The sequence below is a fragment of the Ictalurus furcatus genome, chromosome 8 (assembly GCF_023375685.1).
Source record: "Ictalurus furcatus strain D&B chromosome 8, Billie_1.0, whole genome shotgun sequence".
Taxonomy (NCBI): domain Eukaryota; kingdom Metazoa; phylum Chordata; class Actinopteri; order Siluriformes; family Ictaluridae; genus Ictalurus; species Ictalurus furcatus.
In genome coordinates, this window is record NC_071262.1 from 6,434,216 (window position 1) to 6,456,945 (window position 22,730).

At 38.9% G+C, this 22,730-nt stretch overlaps 1 protein-coding gene across 3 annotated transcripts; it reads right to left on the reverse strand.

The window, feature by feature from the left end:
• Positions 1-11: 11 nt before the first annotated feature.
• Positions 12-22,691, reverse strand: sytl4 (synaptotagmin-like 4). Of its 3 annotated transcripts, none has more exons than XM_053630441.1 (17): positions 22,290-22,691; positions 19,552-19,689; positions 17,625-17,840; positions 17,402-17,511; positions 17,053-17,167; positions 11,417-11,527; positions 11,229-11,334; positions 10,839-10,935; positions 9,702-9,802; positions 9,560-9,595; positions 9,246-9,418; positions 7,875-7,977; positions 7,342-7,503; positions 7,129-7,234; positions 2,697-2,805; positions 2,377-2,585; positions 12-588 (listed from the first exon to the last, which is right to left on the reverse strand). In XM_053630441.1, exons 2-17 carry the CDS (start codon positions 19,668-19,670, stop codon positions 446-448), a joined length of 2,016 nt encoding a protein of 671 aa, XP_053486416.1. In that variant the 5' UTR covers positions 19,671-19,689; positions 22,290-22,691; the 3' UTR covers positions 12-445. The 3 variants fall into 3 exon arrangements, with proteins under 3 accessions (XP_053486416.1, XP_053486415.1, XP_053486414.1); XM_053630440.1 differs by having other exon boundaries at positions 9,539-9,595; XM_053630439.1 differs by having other exon boundaries at positions 9,503-9,595.
• Between the last annotated feature and the right edge of the window lie 39 nt (positions 22,692-22,730).

Genomic DNA, 22,730 nt, shown 5'->3' on the forward strand with positions numbered 1-22,730 from the left:
GTATTCTGTACATATCACAGCTAACAGGAACAGTGCAAAATATTATATATAATATTTATTAAGTGAATTGTATATAACTTTTTAAAAAGTGTTTAACATAGTCAGGACCTACAGTAACTGAGCTTTGTGCCATTCGGCAGCAAATAATTACAGCTTTGTATACACATTTTTAGAATTATGCAACTGTACTCATTCAGGAAGAATGTCAATAAAGATTAAGTTTTGTGCATAATTTTTGCTCCAGCATTTTTATAAACTTTTAACAATATTGCAATTAAATGTATATACATACATCTCTGGTTAAACTGGCCTGTACTGAAGAGGAAAAATGGGTGGTCACCTGGTCTGTGGTGTTTATAATATTGAAAACTGGCCTGTTTTCACTGAAGGATTTGCAATACCAATCCATTGTGTTCATACTAATCTTGGCATATTGCCAGGGTCTTTACTCTCTCTTGCCCATGGAGGAGCGCAGGGGGAGACTGCCCTCTGCCCAAGAATCTGGGAACTGCATCATCTTCTGCCACAAAGACACTTCCTCTCCTGTTGAGTCAGCCACCCATTCCTGCTTCCCCTCCTTCAGTCGAACTGCAGACACACAAACTTCAAATCATTATCTGAAATAATATTCTCTACAAGGCAGCCAGTGGAAAATACAATATACCACACATTAACACCACAATATCATTTGTAGCAATTGCATACAATTCTGAAAACGTTGGGAAAGTAAGGAAAATGCTAATAAAACAAAGTGGAATAATATGTAAATGTACTTTGACTTGTATTTAAACAAAAAAACCTATAAAGACAAGGTATTTGATGTTTTACCTAATCAACTGCATTTTTTTAAGATAAACGCTTATTTTGAAATTGATGCATGCAACATGTTCTAAAAAAAGTTGGGACAGGGGCAATTTAGGACTAATAGCAATGTGACAAGTTAAAATAAGAAGGTGATGTGAACAGGTGAGGCAATCGTCTAATCATAGTATATAAGGAGCCTCCAAAAAAGACCTAGTTCTTCAAGAGCAAGGATGGGTCTAGGCTCGCCAATCTGCCAACAGAGGAGTCAGCGAATAATCCAACACTTTGAGAACAACATTCCCCAAAGTCAAATCGGTAGGATTTTGGGCATTTCACCTTCTAAAGTGCACAATATAAATAAAATATTCAAGGAATCTGGTCAAATCTCGGTGTGTAAAGGACAAGGCCAAAAACCACTTCTGAATGCACGTGATCTCCAATCCCTCAGACATAACTGTCTTAAAAACTGTCACGAGTCTGTAATGGATCTCCTGACATGGGCTCGGGAATACTTTGGTAAACATTTGCCAGCCAACACCATTCGCCGCTGCAACCACAGATGCAAGTTAAGGCTTTACTATACAAAGCAGAAGCCATACATCAACAGTGTCCAGAAGCACCGCCGACTTCTCTGGACTCTGTCTCATCTGAGATGGACAGCAGCACAGTGGAATCGTGTTTTTGGACAAAACAGCCATCATGTTCTCCGGGGCAAAGAGGAAAAGGACCATCCAAGCTGTTATCAGCATCAGGTCCAAAAGCCAGCGTCCGTCATGGTATGGGGGTGTATCACTGCCCATGACATGGGTAACCGGCACATCTATGAGGGCACCATTAATGCAGAAAGATATGTACACATTTTGGAGCAACATATGCTGCCATCCACAGCAGGACAATGCCAAACCACATTCTGCCCAGGTTACACGCGCATGGTTGCGTGAACAGAAAGTGCGGGTGCTAGCATGGCCTGCCTGTACTCCTGACCTGTCTCCGTTTGAGAATGTGTGGCTCATTATGAAGCTCAAAATAAGGCAACAAAGGCCCCACACAGTCGCACAGCTGAAGAAATGCATAATGGATGAATGGTGGAAAATTCTGCTTGCTAAACTTAACCAACTGGTGTCTTCACTCAGCGCCCAAACTCTTAATAAGTGTTATTAAAAGAAAAGGTAAACAGTCAACTGTCCCAACTTTTTTGGAGCGTGTTGCAGTCATCAGATTTGAAATGAGTGTATATTTTCAAATCATCAAATAATGTGTTTTCAATACAGTACAGGGTGAATTTTCAAATGACTCATTCTTTTTTTTTTTTGCATTTTCCATACTGTCCCAACTTTTTATTGTATAATCAGTGTAAGATTCAGTATGCACATAAATATCAGTGAAATGCAGATGATGCTTCACTATAAAAAGCAATTACTAAAAGTAATATGTCTGTAGAAAATCATTCTCTGAAGATGTTTTAATGCTTCAACATAATGTTGCAATAATGGGGAAAATTAGTTTTGGTCTGAATGATGATGGAAACATAAAGAACAGACGCATTGTGTAGACATAGCTAGGTGCACACACCTGCCCCTGAACTCAAACGCACTCCTCCCAGAAAATCGTTGCTGGACATGGCTTCTCGATCCCAGACTGTGAGCTCCAGACACATGCCCTTTAGATACTCCAGACACACATCTTTGTATATGAATGTGTGGTCATAGTGTGGGTTCACGGTCTTCTTCACCACCTGCGTCTTCTTCTTGGACGACTTGCCTGTAGATGGCAGCAGGTACCTGCACAATACCATTGTGAATCAGGAAAGTGGAAAACCAATTACAAGGTATTTTAAAATGCAATTTCATAAATGGGTAATTAAATGTTTAGTAGGCTGAATTTAGTCTAACCCTTTCACAAAGGAATCAGATGTGCCCCCTGCTTTCATTGCACAAAGATTCTTAGCCTCCTTTATTAACACGTGCAGCTCTCCACCATCCTCTACTTTGGCCTTTTTGCCTGAGAATGAAGAATAAATGTAACTTCAGTTTTCAGCTCTCTTTACTAAGGCAGAGGTGTGAAGTAACAAAGTACAATTACGGTGTTACCATGCTTAAATACAGTTTCAAGTGTCTGTAGTTACAATATGTGTACTCACTACATTTTAAAAGAAAAATAGATCTCTTTCTGCACGCACACACACACACACACACACACACACACACACACACACGATTGGCTGTGCAAATCTGTGCACGTTGTCTTACACCAAAAACTGAAAAAACACAAGCCTCTCACTTTTAGGAAAGTTTATACCTCAAATACAAAAAATGTGACCTAATATACACCATATCACTACAAATATCAGTGTTAGCTACATTACACTTTTATCTAGCCAGTTTTTACTGTAACAGAGGAAAGCTAGTTTGTACTTAATTATTATCAAGCAAGTCCGAGAGATTTGCTGTGTATGGTCCTACATGGATAACAAAGATTTCAAAGGATACTGCAGACTTGTACCTTAAAACTTCTGCTGTAATCATAAAGACCCTGCTCCCACTGAACATCCTTTTAAGACTCTCAGTAATGTTTGACTTTATAATATACAATTATGGAAGAGTAACAGTGGATATTACAGTGGATATAAAAACTCCACACACACTTGTTAAAGTGACAGGTTTTTGTGCAACAAAATAAAACCAAGTTAAACCATGTCAGAACATTTTCAACGTTGCAACATATGAAATCAAGTGACAAACAACCAGAAATGTTTTAGGGGAAAAAAATACCCAGCTTGCAGATCCTTTTATAACTGGGAATGTGGCAGTGCTTAGAATCAAGCAATCACATTCAAACTAATATCAAATACTAATGAGCATACACCTGCCATCAATTAAAGTGACTGATTAACCCCAAATAAAGTACAGCTGTTCCCATAGGATGACATCATCTTGGTACACCCAATTCGAAAAGTCAAGGGCTGCAAAGAGCTTACAAAGCATGTATGGGATCACATTGTTAAAAAAATATCCCTCAGGAGAGGGTTACAAATTTTTTTCCAAGGCTTTGGATATGGCATGGAACACTGTAAAGACAATATGGAGAAAATATGGACAACAGTTGTCTGATAGTATCAAAGGCATTACAGTTCAGTAAGAAGGGAAGTCATGGGGTGATTCACCTGTCAGTAGAAATCCTTGTGAAAGTCTTGAATGACCCAGTCGGCACCAAGTAAACACGACTTAGTTGTGCCTAGACTTGAAGTTATAAGATGGCCTTCTTTATATACTGGGGTTCATTTCATACAGTTTATTATTGTTGCTTTCGTCCCATTCTGTCTGCCACTTGAGGAGATGTATGAACTTAAGTGTCTTAGTTCAGAAGGTGGTTTTTAACAGTCAGAGATTTCCAAGTTGAGAGCCTCCTTGGCGGCCGTGTTTGCGCTTTCATTGCCACCCAGACCAATGTGACTCGAGACCCAGCAGAAGAGGATATTGAAGTTTTCGTTCTGTAATAGATTTACTTTAGATAAAAATGTTGACTATTATGGGATGGTCAGTCTTTACTGACTTGAATGCTTTGAGGCAAGACTCCGAGTCTGTGGCGATTAAGTTCTGCTCTCGACCCTTCTCTATATTTTCCAGGACTAGGACCAATGCTCAAGCTTCAGCTGTAAAGATGGAGCATTCTCCCGGATTTCGAATAACAAAGTTGGAGATAAAGATAGGTAGGTTGCCTCTGAGTCCAATTTCATATAGATCTTTGAGAATACCATATCTCCAGGTGGCATCATAGGCCTTCCCTAGATCAAAGAAAACAGCTTCCTTGTGTTCTTTCTTAATAAAGCTGTCCCGTACAAATAAGTCCAGTCTGATGAGATGGTCTTAGGTGCTTTTGCTCTGTCTGAAGCCACACTGAGTCACCGACTTTTTTGCCACGACTCCAGTATCCTTACCAGTCAGTCATTGACCATTCTCTCCATAATTTTGCAGAGGCAGCTGGACAGAGCTTTTTGGTGGTAGTTGTTTACATCAGAATGATCCTTGCTTGGTTTAGAAGTGGGAATAACAATTTCTTCTTGCCAGGATAGTGGCATGTTTGCTGTTTTCCTTTGTTTGTTGAAGGCTCTCTTTGCTTTACAGTTATCGTCAAACCAGGGATTGGTCCTGCGACTTGTATATAAGCGAACTTTCTAACTGGCTCTTGGAAGTCTTGAGGCACTATATTAAATCTGTTATAACACTGGGTCTGACAAAGGTACCAATTGGCTTTTTTAAGTTGCCATCTTGAGGCTTTGTGTTGAATATCTTATTTTGTAGCGGTAATAATAAAGGGGAAGTCGCTACTTCCACATAGGTCATCCCAAGTCTGCCACAAGAAATCAAGTAAAAGCTCAGGTTCACATATCCTTAAGTCAGTTGTGGAATATGTTCCATGTCCTGGGTGCAGATAAGTATTTGAGCCATTATTTAGGAGACGCAGATCATTGTTACTGAGTTTTTTACCCTTCGCATTAGTATAGTTGACCATTGAAATCTCCCACAAGTATGTAGGGGATTGGTAGTTTCTTATCAAGCTTGTTTAGATCTTGGAGTGCCATAGGTATGTCTGGAAGTATATAAATATTACACAGAGTAATGGCCTTGTGAAGAGTTAAACGTAGTGCTATTGCCTGTAGGTTAGTGTCTACCATGCTCTGGCTGTGAATTATATGTCGAACTAAGATGGTTGCTCCACCAGAGGGACGATGTATGTTTGGGCCATACGTGTTAAAACTTACAAACTTTTTCAGAGGGCTGTTTGATATTAAGTGTGTTTCTTGGTTTCAACTTCTGCATTTTGGTGGTTTTGGACAGGTTTCCTCATGCCTTTCCGCTCCACAATTGCAGCAAAAAGGTTTGTTCTTGCATCCAGCAGAACCTCTGACAGAAAGAACTTCAGACAGTTGATAAAGATGATGCCAGGACCTCTTCCTCCACAGACACGGGTCACAACTTATGGGCAACAAGTTGCCCCATTCGCCTTTTACGAACAGCAAGGGGGTGCTGTGCACATATTCTACCCTGGGTCTCCATAGGGACATTTCTAAGAAAAGGAAATCCCTCTAAAATTGGTAAGAAGACCAGGTGAAAAGTGGTCAGGGAGGCTGCCAAGAGGCCTACAGCAACATTAAAAGAATTGCAACAATTTCTGGCATGTACTGGTTGCTCCCTACATGTGAAAAGCTCCCAAATTCTTCATATGTCTGGGCTATGGGGTAAGGTGGAAAGGCAGAAGCCTTTTTTTACAATAACAAAAACAAACAAAAACAAAACCCAAGCCCGGCTAAAGTACATACATCCAATATCCGAAAACCACGTTGTAAAATGTGTTATGGTCTGATGAGACCAAAGGTGAACTTTTTTGGGCATAATACCAAAAGATATGTTTGCCACAAAAAAAACACACCACTTCACATCACCAAAAGAACACCATCCCCACGGTGAAGCATGTACTCAGCAGGATCATGCTTTGGGGCTGCTTTTCTTCAGCTGGTACTGGGGCTTTACTGGGGTGGTACTGGGGTGGAGGGAATAATATATAACTCCAAATACCAGTCAATTCTGGCACAAAACCTTAAGGCTTCTGCTGAAACACTTCAGATGAAGAGGAATTTTACCTTTTAGCATGACACCGACCCAAAGCACACCGCCAAATCAACAGAAGAATGGTTTAACCAAAACAAGATCAAGGTTTTGGAGTTCACATCTAAATCCAATAGAAAATCTGTGGGGTGACCTGAAGAGGGCTGTGCACAGGAGATGCGGCTTTACAATGCTTTTGTAAGGAAGAATGGCAAAATATTGCTAAGTCAAGACATGCCAGACTGATTGACTCAAAAAGATTGAATGCCGTGGTAAAATATAAAGGTGCTACAACTAAATATTAGTTTAGCAGTATGCACACTTATGCAACCAGGTTACTGTACATTTTTAATTTTTCATTGTTTCCCATAAAATCAATCATTCTTATAAATTAAAGTGGAAAACTATAAGTTGCAATTTCACAATGAGGTTCTGCCATAATTTATCTTGGCTTTATTACTTTTTTTTAAATCGCAAAAACCTGCAATTTTAACAGGGGTGTGTATACTTTATATATCCACATTACAATCTCACTATCCAGTGTCACCCAGAAGTGGATGGGTTCCCTTTTGAATCTGGTTTCTTTCAAGGATTTTATATTTAAGATCTTTTGCCAGAATATTTGTTTAGAGAAGTGCACTATTGCTTGAGTAAGGACTCAAGGATATGTGTACTACTGCCACCTCTGACTAAAGGAACTGGGGAACTGTTCCCTCACCTCGGGGCTTTTCTCCAGCTGCCTTCGTCTCAGTGACATACTTTAGAGAAATCACAAGTTCTCCTTTGTACTGGGAAAAAGCTGACAGTGTCAAAGAGTTGCCCACCTGCATACAGAAAGAACTACCATTTAAAACAGTTAAATCATACAATACTTGTATAATATACATGAGTGAACTGCACTGGATTAGACATTGCACATTTGTTCCACTACCTTTCCTCGGAGTGTCACACACTCCTCTTGGCCTGAGTCAATGTCATGGCAGTCCATTGGTATCTCCACCTCCCCAAGGAAAGCATTGCGCCCAAAACGGTCATGATGCCACACTGAGAGCTGGAGAGTACGAGACATCAGCTGGGAGCGACTGATTGAGTACTAGAAAAAAAGGACAAGAAAGAGAGGTAAATAATCCACATTAATGCAGAGCGTATAGGATAAAGCAGTTACTGAAGATGAATGAATGAATAAATGGTGAGGTCCTGCATTCACAGTGGCTGGTGTACACTTTGTAGGCTCATGAAAATGACATTTCAGCATAAATGGTGTACTCATGTAGATTAAAAACAAAGCAATCATAAGAATCAGTATTTGTGTTTGAGTCTACATTGAGATTGGAGTGAATATATGCATTAATAGGAAGTCAGACTGGACAAAAAATATAAATGTTTCTGTATTGTAAAGATAAGTCATGGAATATATTTTCTTAAAAAGTACCAATATACTGCAACATATGGGTTAAGCAGTACCTTTAATCTCTCATTGTAGCTGGGGTTGATTGTGTTACGTTTGATAGCCGTTTTCTTCTTGCTCTGACGAGATTTGTCTGGGAGGAGGTAACTTTTGACATAGCTACAGTGGGTGACACAAAACAGCTGGGAAGCATCAGTGTGTGGATAAAAGTACAGAATTTCACTACATGCACAACTATTCTTTTCCTCAATCAATCTGCACCGTGGTTCACATTTGCACTTGGACTACTATAATGGTGTCTTTATGTGAATAGCTAAAATATAAAAGACAGACTACAGCTTTTGAAAAATTCTTAAGAATTATATAGTTCACTTAAAAGAGTAATATCACTGCACCGTATCATAGCTGACCCTGTGCTCTCACCCAAACTTCCTAGACACCAGCATATGTGAAGAGAGGGATTTTGCTGTGCTGTAATGTATATGTGACACAAATAGAGTCTTTCATTCTTCTTCTTCTTCATCTCCTCTTTCGGCATTACTATACTGGCTTGGAACTGACCTCGAAACCTTTAGTACTTTTTTTTTTTTGTAAATTACTATAACAATATTGTAATAACATCTATACAGTTATATAGACTCACCATCCACTTTAACAGGAACACCTGTACACCTGCTCATTTATGCCATTATTCAATCATGTGGCAGCAGGTCAAGAGCTTCAGTTAATCTTCACATCAACATCAGAATGGGGAAAAAAATGTCATCTCTGTGATTTTAACTGTGGCATGGCTGTTTGTGCCGGATATGGTGGTTTGAGTATTTCTGATACTGCTGAACTGCGATACATACACACAGACACACACCTCTTGTTGATTAGAGAGGTCGAAGGAAAATGGCCAGATTGGTTTGAGCTGCCTGGAAGTTTATAGTAACTCATATAGTAACTCTTTACAATTGTGGTGAGCAGAAAATCATTTCAGAAGGAGTGGAACCTGATGTGGTCTTCTGCTGTTGCATAAAGCTTTGCATAGCATGTAGTTAACTGTCCTGCTGTACAAAGTACCTGACCTTTAGTGTTGGCATGTAAGTTTTAAAATCCTGTCCAATTAATTCTCTCATCCAATTCTGTCTGTACATATGAGTCCAGTCCATTTAGAAAATCCGTCCAACCTGGCAACAATGCCACCCCCTACCACATTTATTCACCCCCCCCAATCTCCTCTACCCATTTCCCCCACCAAATTATAGTTGGCTTGTGATGATACTGGTTTGTACTTCTACTTTAACATAATTTTGTGCATCATAGTAAACATAAATTGCTCACATTATACCCATTTATTTGATTAACAGCATAAAATGCATATTAACTTGCTACAAAAAACTTCTATGTTAAAATCAACAGCGCTATCAGTAGAGAACACTTACGGGTTGCACTTCTTTTTGGCAACATAAGCTAGACCTCTGCACTCTTTGACCAGAACTGAGAGACTTTGCATTCTCTCATCATAGTGGAGGGAGAAGACAATGTCCCCACTGACATCCACAATGTCGTAATCCCCTGCCTCACTGTATACACTCATCATGCTGCCCAGCGTGCCCTGCAAAAATTAAAACACATTCATGCAGGAGCTGGCGTTTATATAAAAGAACTTGTTCAATTAATAAACAACATGGTATTTTACACTGGAGCCACGCAGATTGGTGGTGCCTTCACCCACAGTCCTTCTGTGAATGCTGACCAAGTTATCAATATCCTCTTCCTCCTCCTCTTCATCCTGCAGAAATATGCCATCTGAAATACTGCATGTACGGCAAAGCAATAATTTTAAGGCATCCCATGAGAAAGACTGCCATGTAGGTCAGTCAGAAAGGAAAACTCACTATGTTTAGACCTGGAACTGACTTGCTTCTGTCTCCCATAGAGGCTGCGGTGTTCTCAGTCGTATCATAGCGTACGTCCACTACAGAGACTGGCTTAAAATCTAAGCAAACAGAACAGTAGTTACAGCCCTTTACTCTACAAATCCAGAGAACAGATCATCTTAAATTCACCGTGAATTCAAGTTTATAATCACAGGTCTATTGGAGCTGTACGTCATTTACCCAAGGAAAGTTGTTTAAGATTTGATCTCCAATTTATATCCTTTTATTTATATGTGTAATTATGTAATTAACATGTCAGAATGATTTATGTTTATGATTAATACAGAATCTTTATTTTTAGAGAAAGTATGTATTTTGGTCTGAAAGAGGTTCTGCAAGGCATATTTAATCTGGAGCGTGTCCATCACCAACAAGACATGCATTAACATCATGAGTTTTTTACCAAAGGGTTGGGTTATTCTGTCAAACAAATGACTTGAAATAAGAATGAACTGAGCCCAAGGTCTATCACAATATTTGTTTGGGTTTACTTAGAAAATCTTTTTTTGAGCCAAAGGGAGAGAGGAAGAAGGGGACTAGCAATGCATTCACAAGCTATTAAAAGTCATGAGAGAAGACATGTTTGTATCACCTAAGCTGACAGGAAGGAGTGAAAGTGGGGGGGAAAAAAAAGAGACCTGATTTTTTTTTTTTTTGAGTGTGTTTTGTTTAAGTGTTGTGCTCTGTGTAAAATTTATTTCTTTTATTTAAATTTCCCCTTTTTCAGTCATTTTGCCTTTTTCTACTATGCATCATAGAGTTTGTTGGAGAAGTTCTTTGAATAAATTTGATATGAGAATTTAGTACATTTAGACTTATGTTTAATAGTCCAAGGATACTTGTAGTTGAAGCCACCAGGTACCGTCTGTGAAACTAAGCAACCAAGTGTCCAGTAATGAAAACTATGAGTTAAAATCAGGTCAGTTCAAGAAAATATCTTTAATTATGGTTATTACTAAAGCTACAGTACTTTTAAAATAGTAGAGAATTTGTAAGTGATAAAAAAAGTAACTGATAAGATTTGTTTTAATGGTCTGAAATTAGGCAGCCCCTATTGAATGTGTCTTTAATCTGTGTGTGAATGACATACATTACCCGATATTTTGTGCACTCTTCTAACACTTTTCTTGAAAAGGCCATCATCATCATTCAAGGACTCCGGGCATGTATTAATTTGATGAACTAAAGATGACTTAAAAAGTAAAAAGAGTGATTAAGACAGATTAAGTCATAAGCAGTTATACAGGTAAAGAGGTAAGATGGAAGCCAATACAGTGCAGTGATATCAGGTTTCAGAAGGCCACAGTAATGTCCCCTTCAGTGTTTATCCCTTTCTAACCCCACCACCTCACTACACTTTGTAATAAGCTAAGATGTGGGGACAGGAGTGTTAGCTTACAAAAAAACACTAAAGTGCAGTGCTGTGGCCATCTAGGAGCTCTAACTTGAATGGATGGAACAAGTGAGGCATGTTTGTCCACTCACAGTCTCGGTGCTTGCAGAGGATCCAGAAGGACTGTGGGTTTTAACGGGAGAGGACACACTTAACACAGTGGAATCTGTTCCACTCAACCTGTTCACTCCCTCGTTCCTAAATTCAAAATAATTTCTGTTTAACGTTCTCATAAATAACACACAGTATTTTCTTGTCCAGTAGTTAAGTAAACCTGCACCTCTGTGTCGACGGAGTGCTGGACAATGAGTCGCTGTCAGCACGGCTACTGCAGAGGCTGGCATTCTCTGCCAAGTCTGTGTTGCTTTGCTGCAGATGCTTACTGGATGGGCTGAGTGCAGATACAACACTGGTGAAATTTATCCTTGACTTCACACAGTTGAAATTATCCACTCGAGTATTTATTTATTTATTTATTTTTGCACTGAAGACATTTGGGTTTGAGATAAAAAGATATGACACGATACATCAGAATGTCATTGTTCATGTCCTGATATTTACATATACATGTGTTAAACACCTAGAACATGGCAGCTTTTGTTTGAACCCACACATTTTTCAAGTGATATATCATCAAAATATTGGAACATGTGACTGACCGATGTTCTTGCTGCACAGGTGTGCCCTGTTAGACTGATTGTTTAAACAATTAATAGCTCTGAATATCTACTCTTGGTTTGAAGGCTGGACATCACCTGTGAAGACTGCATTTGTTGTTAAAAAGGATAAAACAACTTGATCAGAGAGCTGTCTATGGGAGAAAAGCAAGCCATTATGAAGCTGAGAAAGTAGTGAAAAGCTGAGCCATTGCATGAGCATTAGGCATAGCCAATAAAACAACCTGGAATGTCCTGAAAGAAAGAAAGCACTGGTGTACTAACAACCAGATATGGAGCAGGTCAGCAGTTGTTGACAAAAACATTGTGAGCTATGAAGGAAAAACCCCAAAACAACAGTCAATGACATCACAAACAACCTCCACAAGGCAGGGGTGAAGGTATCATGATTCACTGTTCAAAGAAGACTTCAAGAGCTGAAATATAGAGGCCATACCACAAGATGCAAACCATTCATCAGCGGTAAGAATCGGAAAGTCAGATTGGAATTCTCAAAGAAATTCAGAGATGAGCCACACAAATTCTGGAAGCAAGATGATCCTCTACCAAAGTGATGACCCATGAGCCAAAACAAGCTTGGGCTTGCATGGCTGCTTCTGGAATGGGCTCACTAATATTTATTGATGAGGTAACTCATGATGGTAGCATAATGAATTCAGAACTTTACAGAAACATTCTGTCTGCCAGTTTATAGAGAAATGCCTCCTATCTAATTGGGAGGAACTTTCCAAGACACACTGCCAATACAACAAAGGACTTCATCAGGTGAAAAAAGTGGAATGTTTTAGACTGCTCAAATCAATCAACAGACCTTAACCCAATTGAACATGTATTTCACCTCCTGAAGAGGAGACTGAGGGGAGAAACCCCCCCAAAAACAAAAAACAACAACTGAACAAAGCTCCAGCACAAGCCTGAAAAAGCATCCCAAAAGAAGAATGCAACAGTTTGATGTCAGCAGGTTACCAGCTTGATGCAGTTATTTCAAGCAAGGGTTATGTAACCATATGTTACATGTTATTTAATTTAAGAGTATTTGTTCCAATACTAGCAATATTTGCTCATCTAAAAATTGGGTTGTCTGCCATGCTACAAGTTGTTCAGCACATCTAGATGTAAACAGGAAATAAAAGCTAAAATTCCGATCTATCCTTCATATTCATCTTTTGAAACCAAATGTCTTTTGTGTGTAGCAAAAACTAAAAATTGGTTTGTCATTCCAATACTTTCAGAGGGGTGTATGTACTGTATGTATGCATCTATCTCTGAACATTATATCTATTTGTGGGCCTTTCACAAATTCTTGCCAGAAAGTTGACAGCACACTGTAACATTAATATTTCCCTTTATTGAAACTAAGGGGCTCTGACAATGCCCCTGTGTACAAATCAAGGCCCATAAAAACACAGTTTGCCATGGTTGGTGTGGAAGAATTCTTCACAAATCCTCACATAGTACATGGCATACCAGAACCTAGTGTACCAAAAGCCTTCACAAAAGAGTGTCTGTGACAGTAGCAAAGGGGCGACCAACTCCACATTAATTCCCATAGTTTTGGAATGGGATCTTCACTGTTTGACAGTGATTTTTGCACATTTTTTCCAGAAAGATTGGCTCTAGGTTCTTCAGGTTGGTTGGATGTTGTTTGTTGACAGCAATTTTCAAACAGTGCAACAGATTCTAGGTGGGATACAGATCTGGGCTATAATTGTGAAACATTCACTTTTTTGTTTTTATCTACACCTGCACTGCTTTGGTCTTGTATGTGGGACCACTGTCCTGCTGAAACATGATATTTCTCCCAAGCTTGCTTTATTTATTTATTTAATCTACCCATCTACCTACCTATTTATTTATTTATTAGCAGACTTGTTCTCTTGTAATATCTCCCTGTATTTTGCTCCATTCATTCTCCCTTCAACTCAGACAAGAAGTTCTGAGGATGCAAAGTGTCCCCTGAGGACAATACTGCAACCACCATATTTTACTGCAGGTCTGGTGATAATTGAGCTATGCCATGCGTTAGGTTTGCACCACAGACCGCACTTGACCTTGGTATCATGACAAAAACAAAACACCAACACATTTTCACTGAGTCAACCTTGTGCTTTCTTATGGTTCTCCTTGAGCAATAGTTTTGTTCTACCAACCTTTCCATACAGTCCTCAATTATGCAGAGCTCTTGAAATGGTTGTCTTGTGCACCTTCACTCCACTCTCAGACATTGTACTCTGTAACTCCTTTAGAGGGACTGTTGGCCTCACTGTGGCTTCCCTCATCACTCTCTGTCTTGCTTATGAGGGACAGCCTTGTCTAGGCAGTGTTTGAGTGGTGTGATGCAGCTCCTACTTCCTCACTTTTGATTCAACAGTGCTTACTGGGATGTCTACTGTCTTAGATATAATTTTACACCCTATTACAGAGTCAAAAAATTCTATTTCCAGATCTTTAACTTCCTTAGAATGTTCCTTAATCTTCATTTTCAATCCTTTCGGACTGACGATCTATTTAATGACGGTTCAACTGAGATGGTTTTTGTTCAGAAAACAGGGGTTGTTTTAATATTTCATTGTCAAAGGCAAATTTTGTCCTTGTAAAGACAACACCTTTCATCTGGTCCTTCTGGAATTGTCTCAGAGACTAGGAACTGTGGTTACCTTCTCCTGCGGTAAAATCAGTTTGCCATCCATCACCATGGGGAAAACCAAAATGTTTTCAACATAGAACAGACAGATGGTTGTTACTCTGGAAATTAGATAATGGATATGAAAGGAACCAAAATTGCACAGTTTAATTGATTCTTGATGTTGATAAAGTTTCAAAATCGACTATTATGCACCACTTCAATAACAAGTTGTTAGACGGACAGCAAAAAAAGTACTCCCTGGGATCAACTAAGTGGAAAAATAGCAGGTCTCAACTTTGCTAAGCTTTATTGGAACTACAACTGGAATCACATGTTGTAGTCAGATGAAACATTTTTTGGACATGCACGCCACCAGCATGTTTGCAGAAAAAACTGAACTTCATATAAGGAAAAGCATTAATATCCACTGTAATATCTGTATATTCATTGATCCAGGGTCCTTGTGAAAAAGAAAATCATGAGTTCTGCCAAGCACAAGCCTGGAAGGAACAAGATAATGATCTCAAATATACATCCAAATTAGCACAGGAATCACTGCAGGAACCAAATCAGTGCTTTGCAAAGGCCATTTTAGAGTTTGGATTTGGCCCCTTGAATGTAAATTGCAAAGGACAGTCCACATGCACAAACCTATACAGGCACTTGAAATTCTGCATGGAGCAGTGGTCCAAGTTTCTTCAGTAAATATCCTTTAACTTTCTTAGATGTCACAGTATGAGGGTCAGAGTTGTTATTCTCTAGAGATCTCATCGGTAATCCCTGCATTGGAAGACAAGGCATAGGAACATCCCACTTCTAACAGTGGTTGAAGTCCACTTCTAGTGAAAAGAGAACTTGGATCCAGGATGAAGTTTGAAACCAGGAGGAGAAATAACGAAGAGCCAAGTCCATCGAGTTTTGTACCCAAGGTGAGTGGACAAGGTGGGACCTCACTAAGAGAACCATCACATGGACTGAACTGTGGCGATTAGAGCCTTTTCAAATTTCATTTTTGATTAGAGCAGTGTATGACACACTCCCCACCCCAGTCAACTTGCACAGGTGGGGGAAGAGTGAGGATCCCCTCTGCAAGTTATGTGGAGTTAAAGGGACCGTGGCACATATTTTATCAGGGTGCAAAACAGCTCTGACCCAGGGAAGGTATCGGTGGCACCATGACAAGGTGTTGACAACACCTGCAGACATCTTCGAGTAGGAAAGGTGGAAATAACACCCAGCCAAAACAAAATCACTGAACACCATCACCTTTGTAAAAGAGGGTCAGAGGCCAGCTATTCAGGACAAAGCCAACCAAAACCTGCTACAGTCAACCCAGGGATGGGAGATGAAGATCGACCTTGGGAGGAATCTCTTGTTCCCAGAGGTGGTACTTTCCACAACTCTGAGACCAGACATTGTCATGTGGTCTCTACAGGGGAAGAAAGTTATCCTGGTGGAACTAACAGTCCCATTGGAGGAGAACTGTGAGGAAGCAGCAGAAAGGAAGAAAACTAAGTACCAACAACTTGTCCAGGAGTATCAGAATAGAGAGAGGGTGGACAACATGGCTGTTTACAGTGGAGGTAGGGTGTCGAGGATTCCCCACCCAATCAGTGTGGAATTTAATGGAGTCAGAGGCCACAAGAGGAAAACAGCAGTTCGCAGGCTGGGAGAAGCAGCAGCCTCCTGTTTGCTTTGGCATAAGAGGGAGGAAACTAGCTGGAAGCTGGGAGGAGGGGGCAGTGAGTTGGCCGCCACTGCTGACTGGAGTGTGTTGTGGTTAACGGTCGAAACACTCTGAGAAGTTTGGGCACCACCTGAAGACCTCTCCTCCTGCCCAAAGCTACATCCAGAATAATGGATGTATAAAGGCATCTCTGATGCAATACAAATATCTCCCATAGTATTAATGATGTGCTGACAAGTGTTTTTCAGGACAAACGCACTAATTTGAGAACAACTGTTTAAAATGTGTAGAATCCACATTTATGTCCTAAATTTCCATTTGTTGAATGTTATTCATGAAAGGTGGCAATAATTTATTATATATATATATATATATATATATATATATATATATATATATATATATATATATATATATATATATATATATATATGCGCAGTACAGTATTATGTAAATGCTAAACTAATTTATTTACTCACAATTACATTTCTTTCTTTCTTTTTTTTTTTTTTTAAAAGAGTATGGTTGGGTCTTGTGAATTTTAGGTAATATTAGGTCTGAACGTACTACAGAAGTAGTGCCAAATCCTACCTGCACTGAGCCAGTGTGGCTCAGTGCAGGATAGGGGATAGGACTGAACATCCCTATACTAAAGGGTAAAAATTAAGGTATTTAAAGAAAGAGATCCAAATAGAACATTTAAAAACACCTTTTTGGACATTTCAAGTGAACAGACATCATTGTTGATATTAACTTCATTTGTTTGTTTTGGTCATTTTTCATCCTCCAGCAGATTTTGACCTCCACATTTTTTACTAACTAAACAATGACCATGTCTTGAAGCTTTCTGTTTTTAGCCACTATTATTTAATAATCCTGTCATATATATTGAAATCTTGCCCCCAGTTTTCACCTGATGGACTTACCTTTTGTTTCCTAGAGCAAGATCCTTCAGTCTGGTCCGTGGTACTGGTAAAGTTTGGCTGGAGTTCAAATCTGGACTGTTCAACAGAACCTCCCCTGTGGTTTCACGCTTCTTTGCTGGGATGGCACCATGCCAATTTCAAAAAGAGGCTATTAGACTTAGACTGTTGTTTCTTATTTAATATATTGTGTCTGCTTTTCCACTAACCACTAAACAGGCTTTCTGTCAAGATTATATATTACAATTAATGTTAAATGTTACAGTTCATAACTTGTTATTTCTCTTTTTCATGCTGTCTCTAGAATAGTGAAAGCACACACTGTTGTCTGATATCTGTTTCCTGCACTTACTTGGAGGTCGCTTCCTGATTGAGGCTCGTACTATATCATGTCCAGGAGCTGTGGAAAAACGGTTAACCCTCTGATCATAGAACCAGTCGCCTGTAGACTTCTTTATGTCCCTGGAAGGAACACCAAAAAAGTACTTCTATTAACCATTAACATGTTTCATTAAAACAAAGGGCATAATTTTCCAGTGCACAATGGCTCTGAGATCATGTGTGTTTATACTCACGCCTCTTTGGCACACACACTGCACAGCCAGAACCCATTGGCTCGGACAGTACGACAGTTTCGGCACACTTTGTGTTTGCACACTGGGCACTGGTTAGTGTTGGCAGCTAGACGGCCCAGGGGCTCCTGACAGCGTCCACAGCTGCGCTCACTGTAATTGCCATTGCTGCGCTTTGCTCCCTTTCTCCTGACATCCAACAACTCTGCTTTCAGTCTCCTATAGTTCAAAAGTAGTATTTAAAAAAATATACATATATTTTAGAGTTATGTCTACCACTCTACAGTCAGTACCCTTTCTAAAAAATTTATTTATCTGCTCAGGACTGGAATGGTTTGAGTTTTGCCTAACCTAACCAAAATGTAACTTTATTACAATATACACAGTGGAAAGAATCAATGAGAAATAGAGCTGCAACAACTAATCGATAAAATCGATAATAATCGATTATGAAAATCGTTGTCAACGAATCTCATTATCGATTAACTGGCACAGGGTACACAGGGTACTCACTACCTTACTTCTGTTCTGCAAACATGGTTCGGAGAGTAAATACTAAAGTTGTGTCCCAAATGACGTACTATACACTTACACTACGTACTGTGTACTCTACTGTCTAGTGCAGTGTTTCCGCGGACCCCTAGTGGTCAGTGGTGTAATTGCAGGGGGTCGGTAGGAAAGTTTTTAAAATAATTTTTTTTTGTTAAAAGTATCAAAATATATTCAAAGGAGATGTTTTAAAATGAATCAATTTGGTTATTCGCGTGCATTCACAAATATCACGTTAGCTGAGCTGATGATCGTTCATTGATGGATTTATTTTAAATTTTCATTTACAAATGAAATGATAATTTGCATAAACCTATGAGTGGTAGACAAGTTCAAGTGTCACACTGATGGATAAAATAAACAAAAGATAATTCAGAGAGTCAAATTAAATGTCACACCAACAATAAAATGTAATTGAACCTGGTATTTGTACTAATGGTATTTGAACCAATCCCTGGGGAATGACAGGTTCTACCAATCAACCATGGATTGCTAGTACTGTAGAATTCTGTGCTTTTTGTGAATCCATAAAAAGTAATGTATAAATACTAATTTCATATATATATATATATATATATATATATATATATATATATATATATATATATATATATAAGGTATTTATGTATTACTTTTTATAGATGCAAAAAAGACTTAAACTACAGTCCTAAATGAATAATATATATTCTAGTGTGTGTCTGTGTGTATTGGGTTCTTTTCAGTCTTATATAATTGGACAAACAGTTGTGTAAAGTTTTAGTCTGAAGTTTATATTCGTAACACTCAGTTTGTGGATTTTGTTTTAAATAAATGAAAAAAAAAAAAGGTACTGGAAGTTTGTCCCTCCCCATCCGATTAATCGAAAAATAATCTGCCAACTAAGTGATCATGAGAATAATCATGAGTTGAAGCCCTAATGAGAAACCAACATAATTAACTAAACTGCTTAAAAAAAAGGGTTGAAAATATTTAAGTTGTAAAATGATATTTACAAAGAGATTGTTGCACAGTAATACACAAATCTCTTTGCTTTTTTCTTGCGACTGTATATTTCTGAGCCTATATTTCAGTCACATTCGCATTTCATTTACCACTATTATTCACGGCAGCACAATTAAATAATAATTTCTAGTTATATTTTACACATTTACGGATTTGAATTAGTTGAAGGAAAATTAATTGGAAGGTGCAAGTGTGTAAGAAAAACATACTATTCATTCTTTTTTCACATGTACGCAAGTGTGCAAATACATCTGCACATTTCAGTACACATAGCTATAGTTGTGCTAGATTAATAAAAGCACAGAGATGTACAGGGCTTGAGATTCCTGAGAACAGGAGCCTCTTGCATAAGACATTGTAATGAAGATTCAGCACTCACTTCACCCGCTGTTCCTCTAACCGTCTCAGCTCTTCATCCCGATTCAGCACCCCTAAGATCAGTTCCCTCTCAGAGTCTGTCAAGAAGGACATGTTGATGGTCTCCATGGCTTGCACCATCTAAACCTGTCCAAGTGTCCTGTTAACGCAACAACAATCAGAACTGTTTAATCAGTTTCCCCAAAGGACAGACAGACAGACAGACAGAAAGAAGGAAAGAACAATGCTTAGACTCAACCCCAGATTCAACCCTGAGTCAGGATCACAGAAGCATTCACAGCAAACTTTCAAAGCTTTCATCATTCTATCCCCAAAAACGTGTATTAATGCTTGCAGTGAAGAACAAGATGCTTTGTGATTTAAAAAAAACAAACAACTACTACTAGTGGCTGCAGCAGCACAAGAAGGGTCGATGTTTAATTCAATTCAATTAAATTTTATTTGTATAGTGCTTTTTACAATGGACATTGTCTCAAAGCAGATTTACAGAAGCGTATAAAACATGGTATACAGATTTAATTGTGTGAATTTATCCCAATTGAGCAAGCCGGTGGCAACGGTGGGAAGGAAAAACTCCCTAAGATGTTAAGAGGAAGAAACCTTGAGAGGAACCGGACTCAGAAGGGAACCCATCCTCATTTGGGTAACGACGGATAGTGTAAAGGAAAGTTCATTATGGTTTAATATGAAGTATGTTTGGCCTTAGAAGCAACCGTAGTCCCAGCAACCACAGTGAGTGTGCCCATCTGGAATTGGAGTAGATGAGAGCTCCATCCAGAGGCAGGGCATCCGAATGGCAGGTCCGATTAATATTTTTAATATTATTATTACGTTTAATATTATAAATGTTCTGTGGCCTATTTATCTTGCATTCAATATTTATACAAAACTGGCATAAGATGTTTTTCTGCTTGTAAATACTGATGTAATCCTGGTGGTATAAAATGCATGGAACTAATCAAGGTAGAAGATAACAACAGACAAACTTTGTGTAATGAGCTTTGTTTTCTGAGCTATAATAATGAACTTAATTAAAGATCTTGTATGGTAGCACTACTTGTATTGTTCTCCGCTTGACATATCACTTTGCTTGTATTACTTCATTTGTAAGTCACTTTGGATAAAAGCGTCTGCTGAATGAATAAATGTAAATGTAATAAAGCTTGGACTTCACTTTTCCCTGTGTAGCCTATGGGAGGAAAGCTGGGGCCCAGAGAACATACTAGTGGTGCCTTACCACCATATTTCTTCCCAGAAGTGCAGAATAAAGAGAGGCTGTGTATGGAAAGAGTCGCTCAACAGAAATGCACCAGCACACCAATTGCAATGAAAATGAGGTTTAACAAATATCTGTCTAATATCTATTTAATATGTAATGCTTCTAAGGCCAACAGTTAATGATACTGCAACACCTGTGGGTTAGGCTAAAGTTGAATCTATTATTTCAACTTTTTTTAAAAGCAGATTTAGAAACTGTGTTAAATTTACAGTGTGGTGAAAAATTTGTTTGGTACTAATTTCTAAAGTCAACAAAATATCGCTAAAGTCAACAGAAACGACACGCCAGTTTGCACGAGCAGTGTGACTGAGTGCGCATGTGCATCTCTGATTATACAAATAGTGGAGGCGCATATGATGTTTGGAAAAAGGGCAGAAACCTGGACACGGAGAAGAACTGACAAGTAGAGGAAGTGTTTCTGTTTTCAGTCCCTCTTTGAAGAGGCTTAAAAAAAAAGTATTGTGTCCATTTATGTTTTGGCTACAAACTTAAATTTGGTTGGCAAACTCACGAGACATTTACATATTGTGGTTGTAAATGTCAAATGGGTTAAAAGTCACCATGTTCTCACAGGCAGTATAACACAGGGACACAGCCAGGACTAGGAGCATGGGAACGGGCTCAGACCTCCACTGGTTCCGACAAACACTCCATGAGTAAATATCCAGAACTTTGCGCTGCTTAGCATTTGAACATGCAGCAGCACAAATCTAGAACACAGAAACTATACCAGGCAGAGCAACGAGAAAAGGAAAAGCAAACATCCCAGCGTTCCCACCCTGTAAAGACACAACTTCGGGTGGAGTTCTCTGGTTAACATTTATTTAATTATGTCGCTTTGGGTGGTTAATAATCACTGGCGCCACTCAACCAAACACTCTGCAGTAACAAAACTCTGAGGAAAACAAACCACTAGCCGTTAAAAGAATAGGAACTGGTTTGTGGCACGAGCACATATCCAATAACACAATGCCAATGTTTTCCCTCATTGTTTAAACACTTGTGGAAAGGTGAGAACTGCTGAGAAGTAAACAGTCCACCAGGAAGACTCGACACATTGCTAAGGGCAGTGATGAAGCTTTCAATCTTGTGGGAATGTTAAGTAGGCCAAGTTACAACCCCTAAACCTAAACCAGCTGATTTAAGGTGAACTTATTAATGAGTGTTAAAACACCACCACCAAACACACGTCACACAGAAAGAAAGCACATATATAAAAGACATGTAAATACACGGACGTCCAAATTCTCGAACTTGTGTTCAGTTCATCCATTTGTATTTCTACACTAGTGTCCATTAATATTCTCTTGATCTAAGAAGTCAAGAGGAAAGCGCAATACACACTGGTCAGTTGTAATCACACTCATGGAGAATAAAAACGTTAGCCGTCTTCTATAAATGAAGCAACTAATGCGTGTGATGCTACGTTTCAAAAACACTATTTTAAGAGTTTAACTTACCGACGTTTGCTGAAGTTTTTATGTACTGCCGCTTCCTTACGCACTCACACTCAGCCTGAACAATGCCGGAAGATGGGAAAAATTCCTAACAGTCAGAGAGAGAGAGAGAGAGAGAGAGAGAGAGTGTGTATGTGTGTGAGTCTCTCTCTCATTTCCGCAGAATGAGCAGGTGCAGCTCAGAGTTTCACTTACATATCAACACATCCGTGTCCTATAGGTGTTCAGACAAGCATCTGATTAAGTACTCTAACCCATGACTAAAGTAAACATAAAACACACGTTACACTGTTTCTTAGGTATCTACTGTCATTACACATTTTTCACACACCTCAATGCGTAACAGAGTGAACAGGCTGTATTCTATTTAAACAAGTTGTAAACTATAAAATAATAACAGCAGGATGAGAAGGTTTAGTGCAGGAATGCCAACACACACACACA

Coding starts and splice junctions, on each gene's coding strand:
- sytl4 (XM_053630439.1), bottom strand. CDS start 19,670: ATGGTGCAAGCCATGGAGACCATCAACATGTCCTTCTTGACAGACTCT. Junction 17,512..17,624: donor AGTGTGTGTGCCAAAGAGGC/GTGAGTATAAAC, acceptor TGTTCCTTCCAG/GGACATAAAGAAGTCTACAG. Junction 7,978..9,245: donor GCCAAAAAGAAGTGCAACCC/GTAAGTGTTCTC, acceptor CACCCACTGTAG/CTATGTCAAAAGTTACCTCC.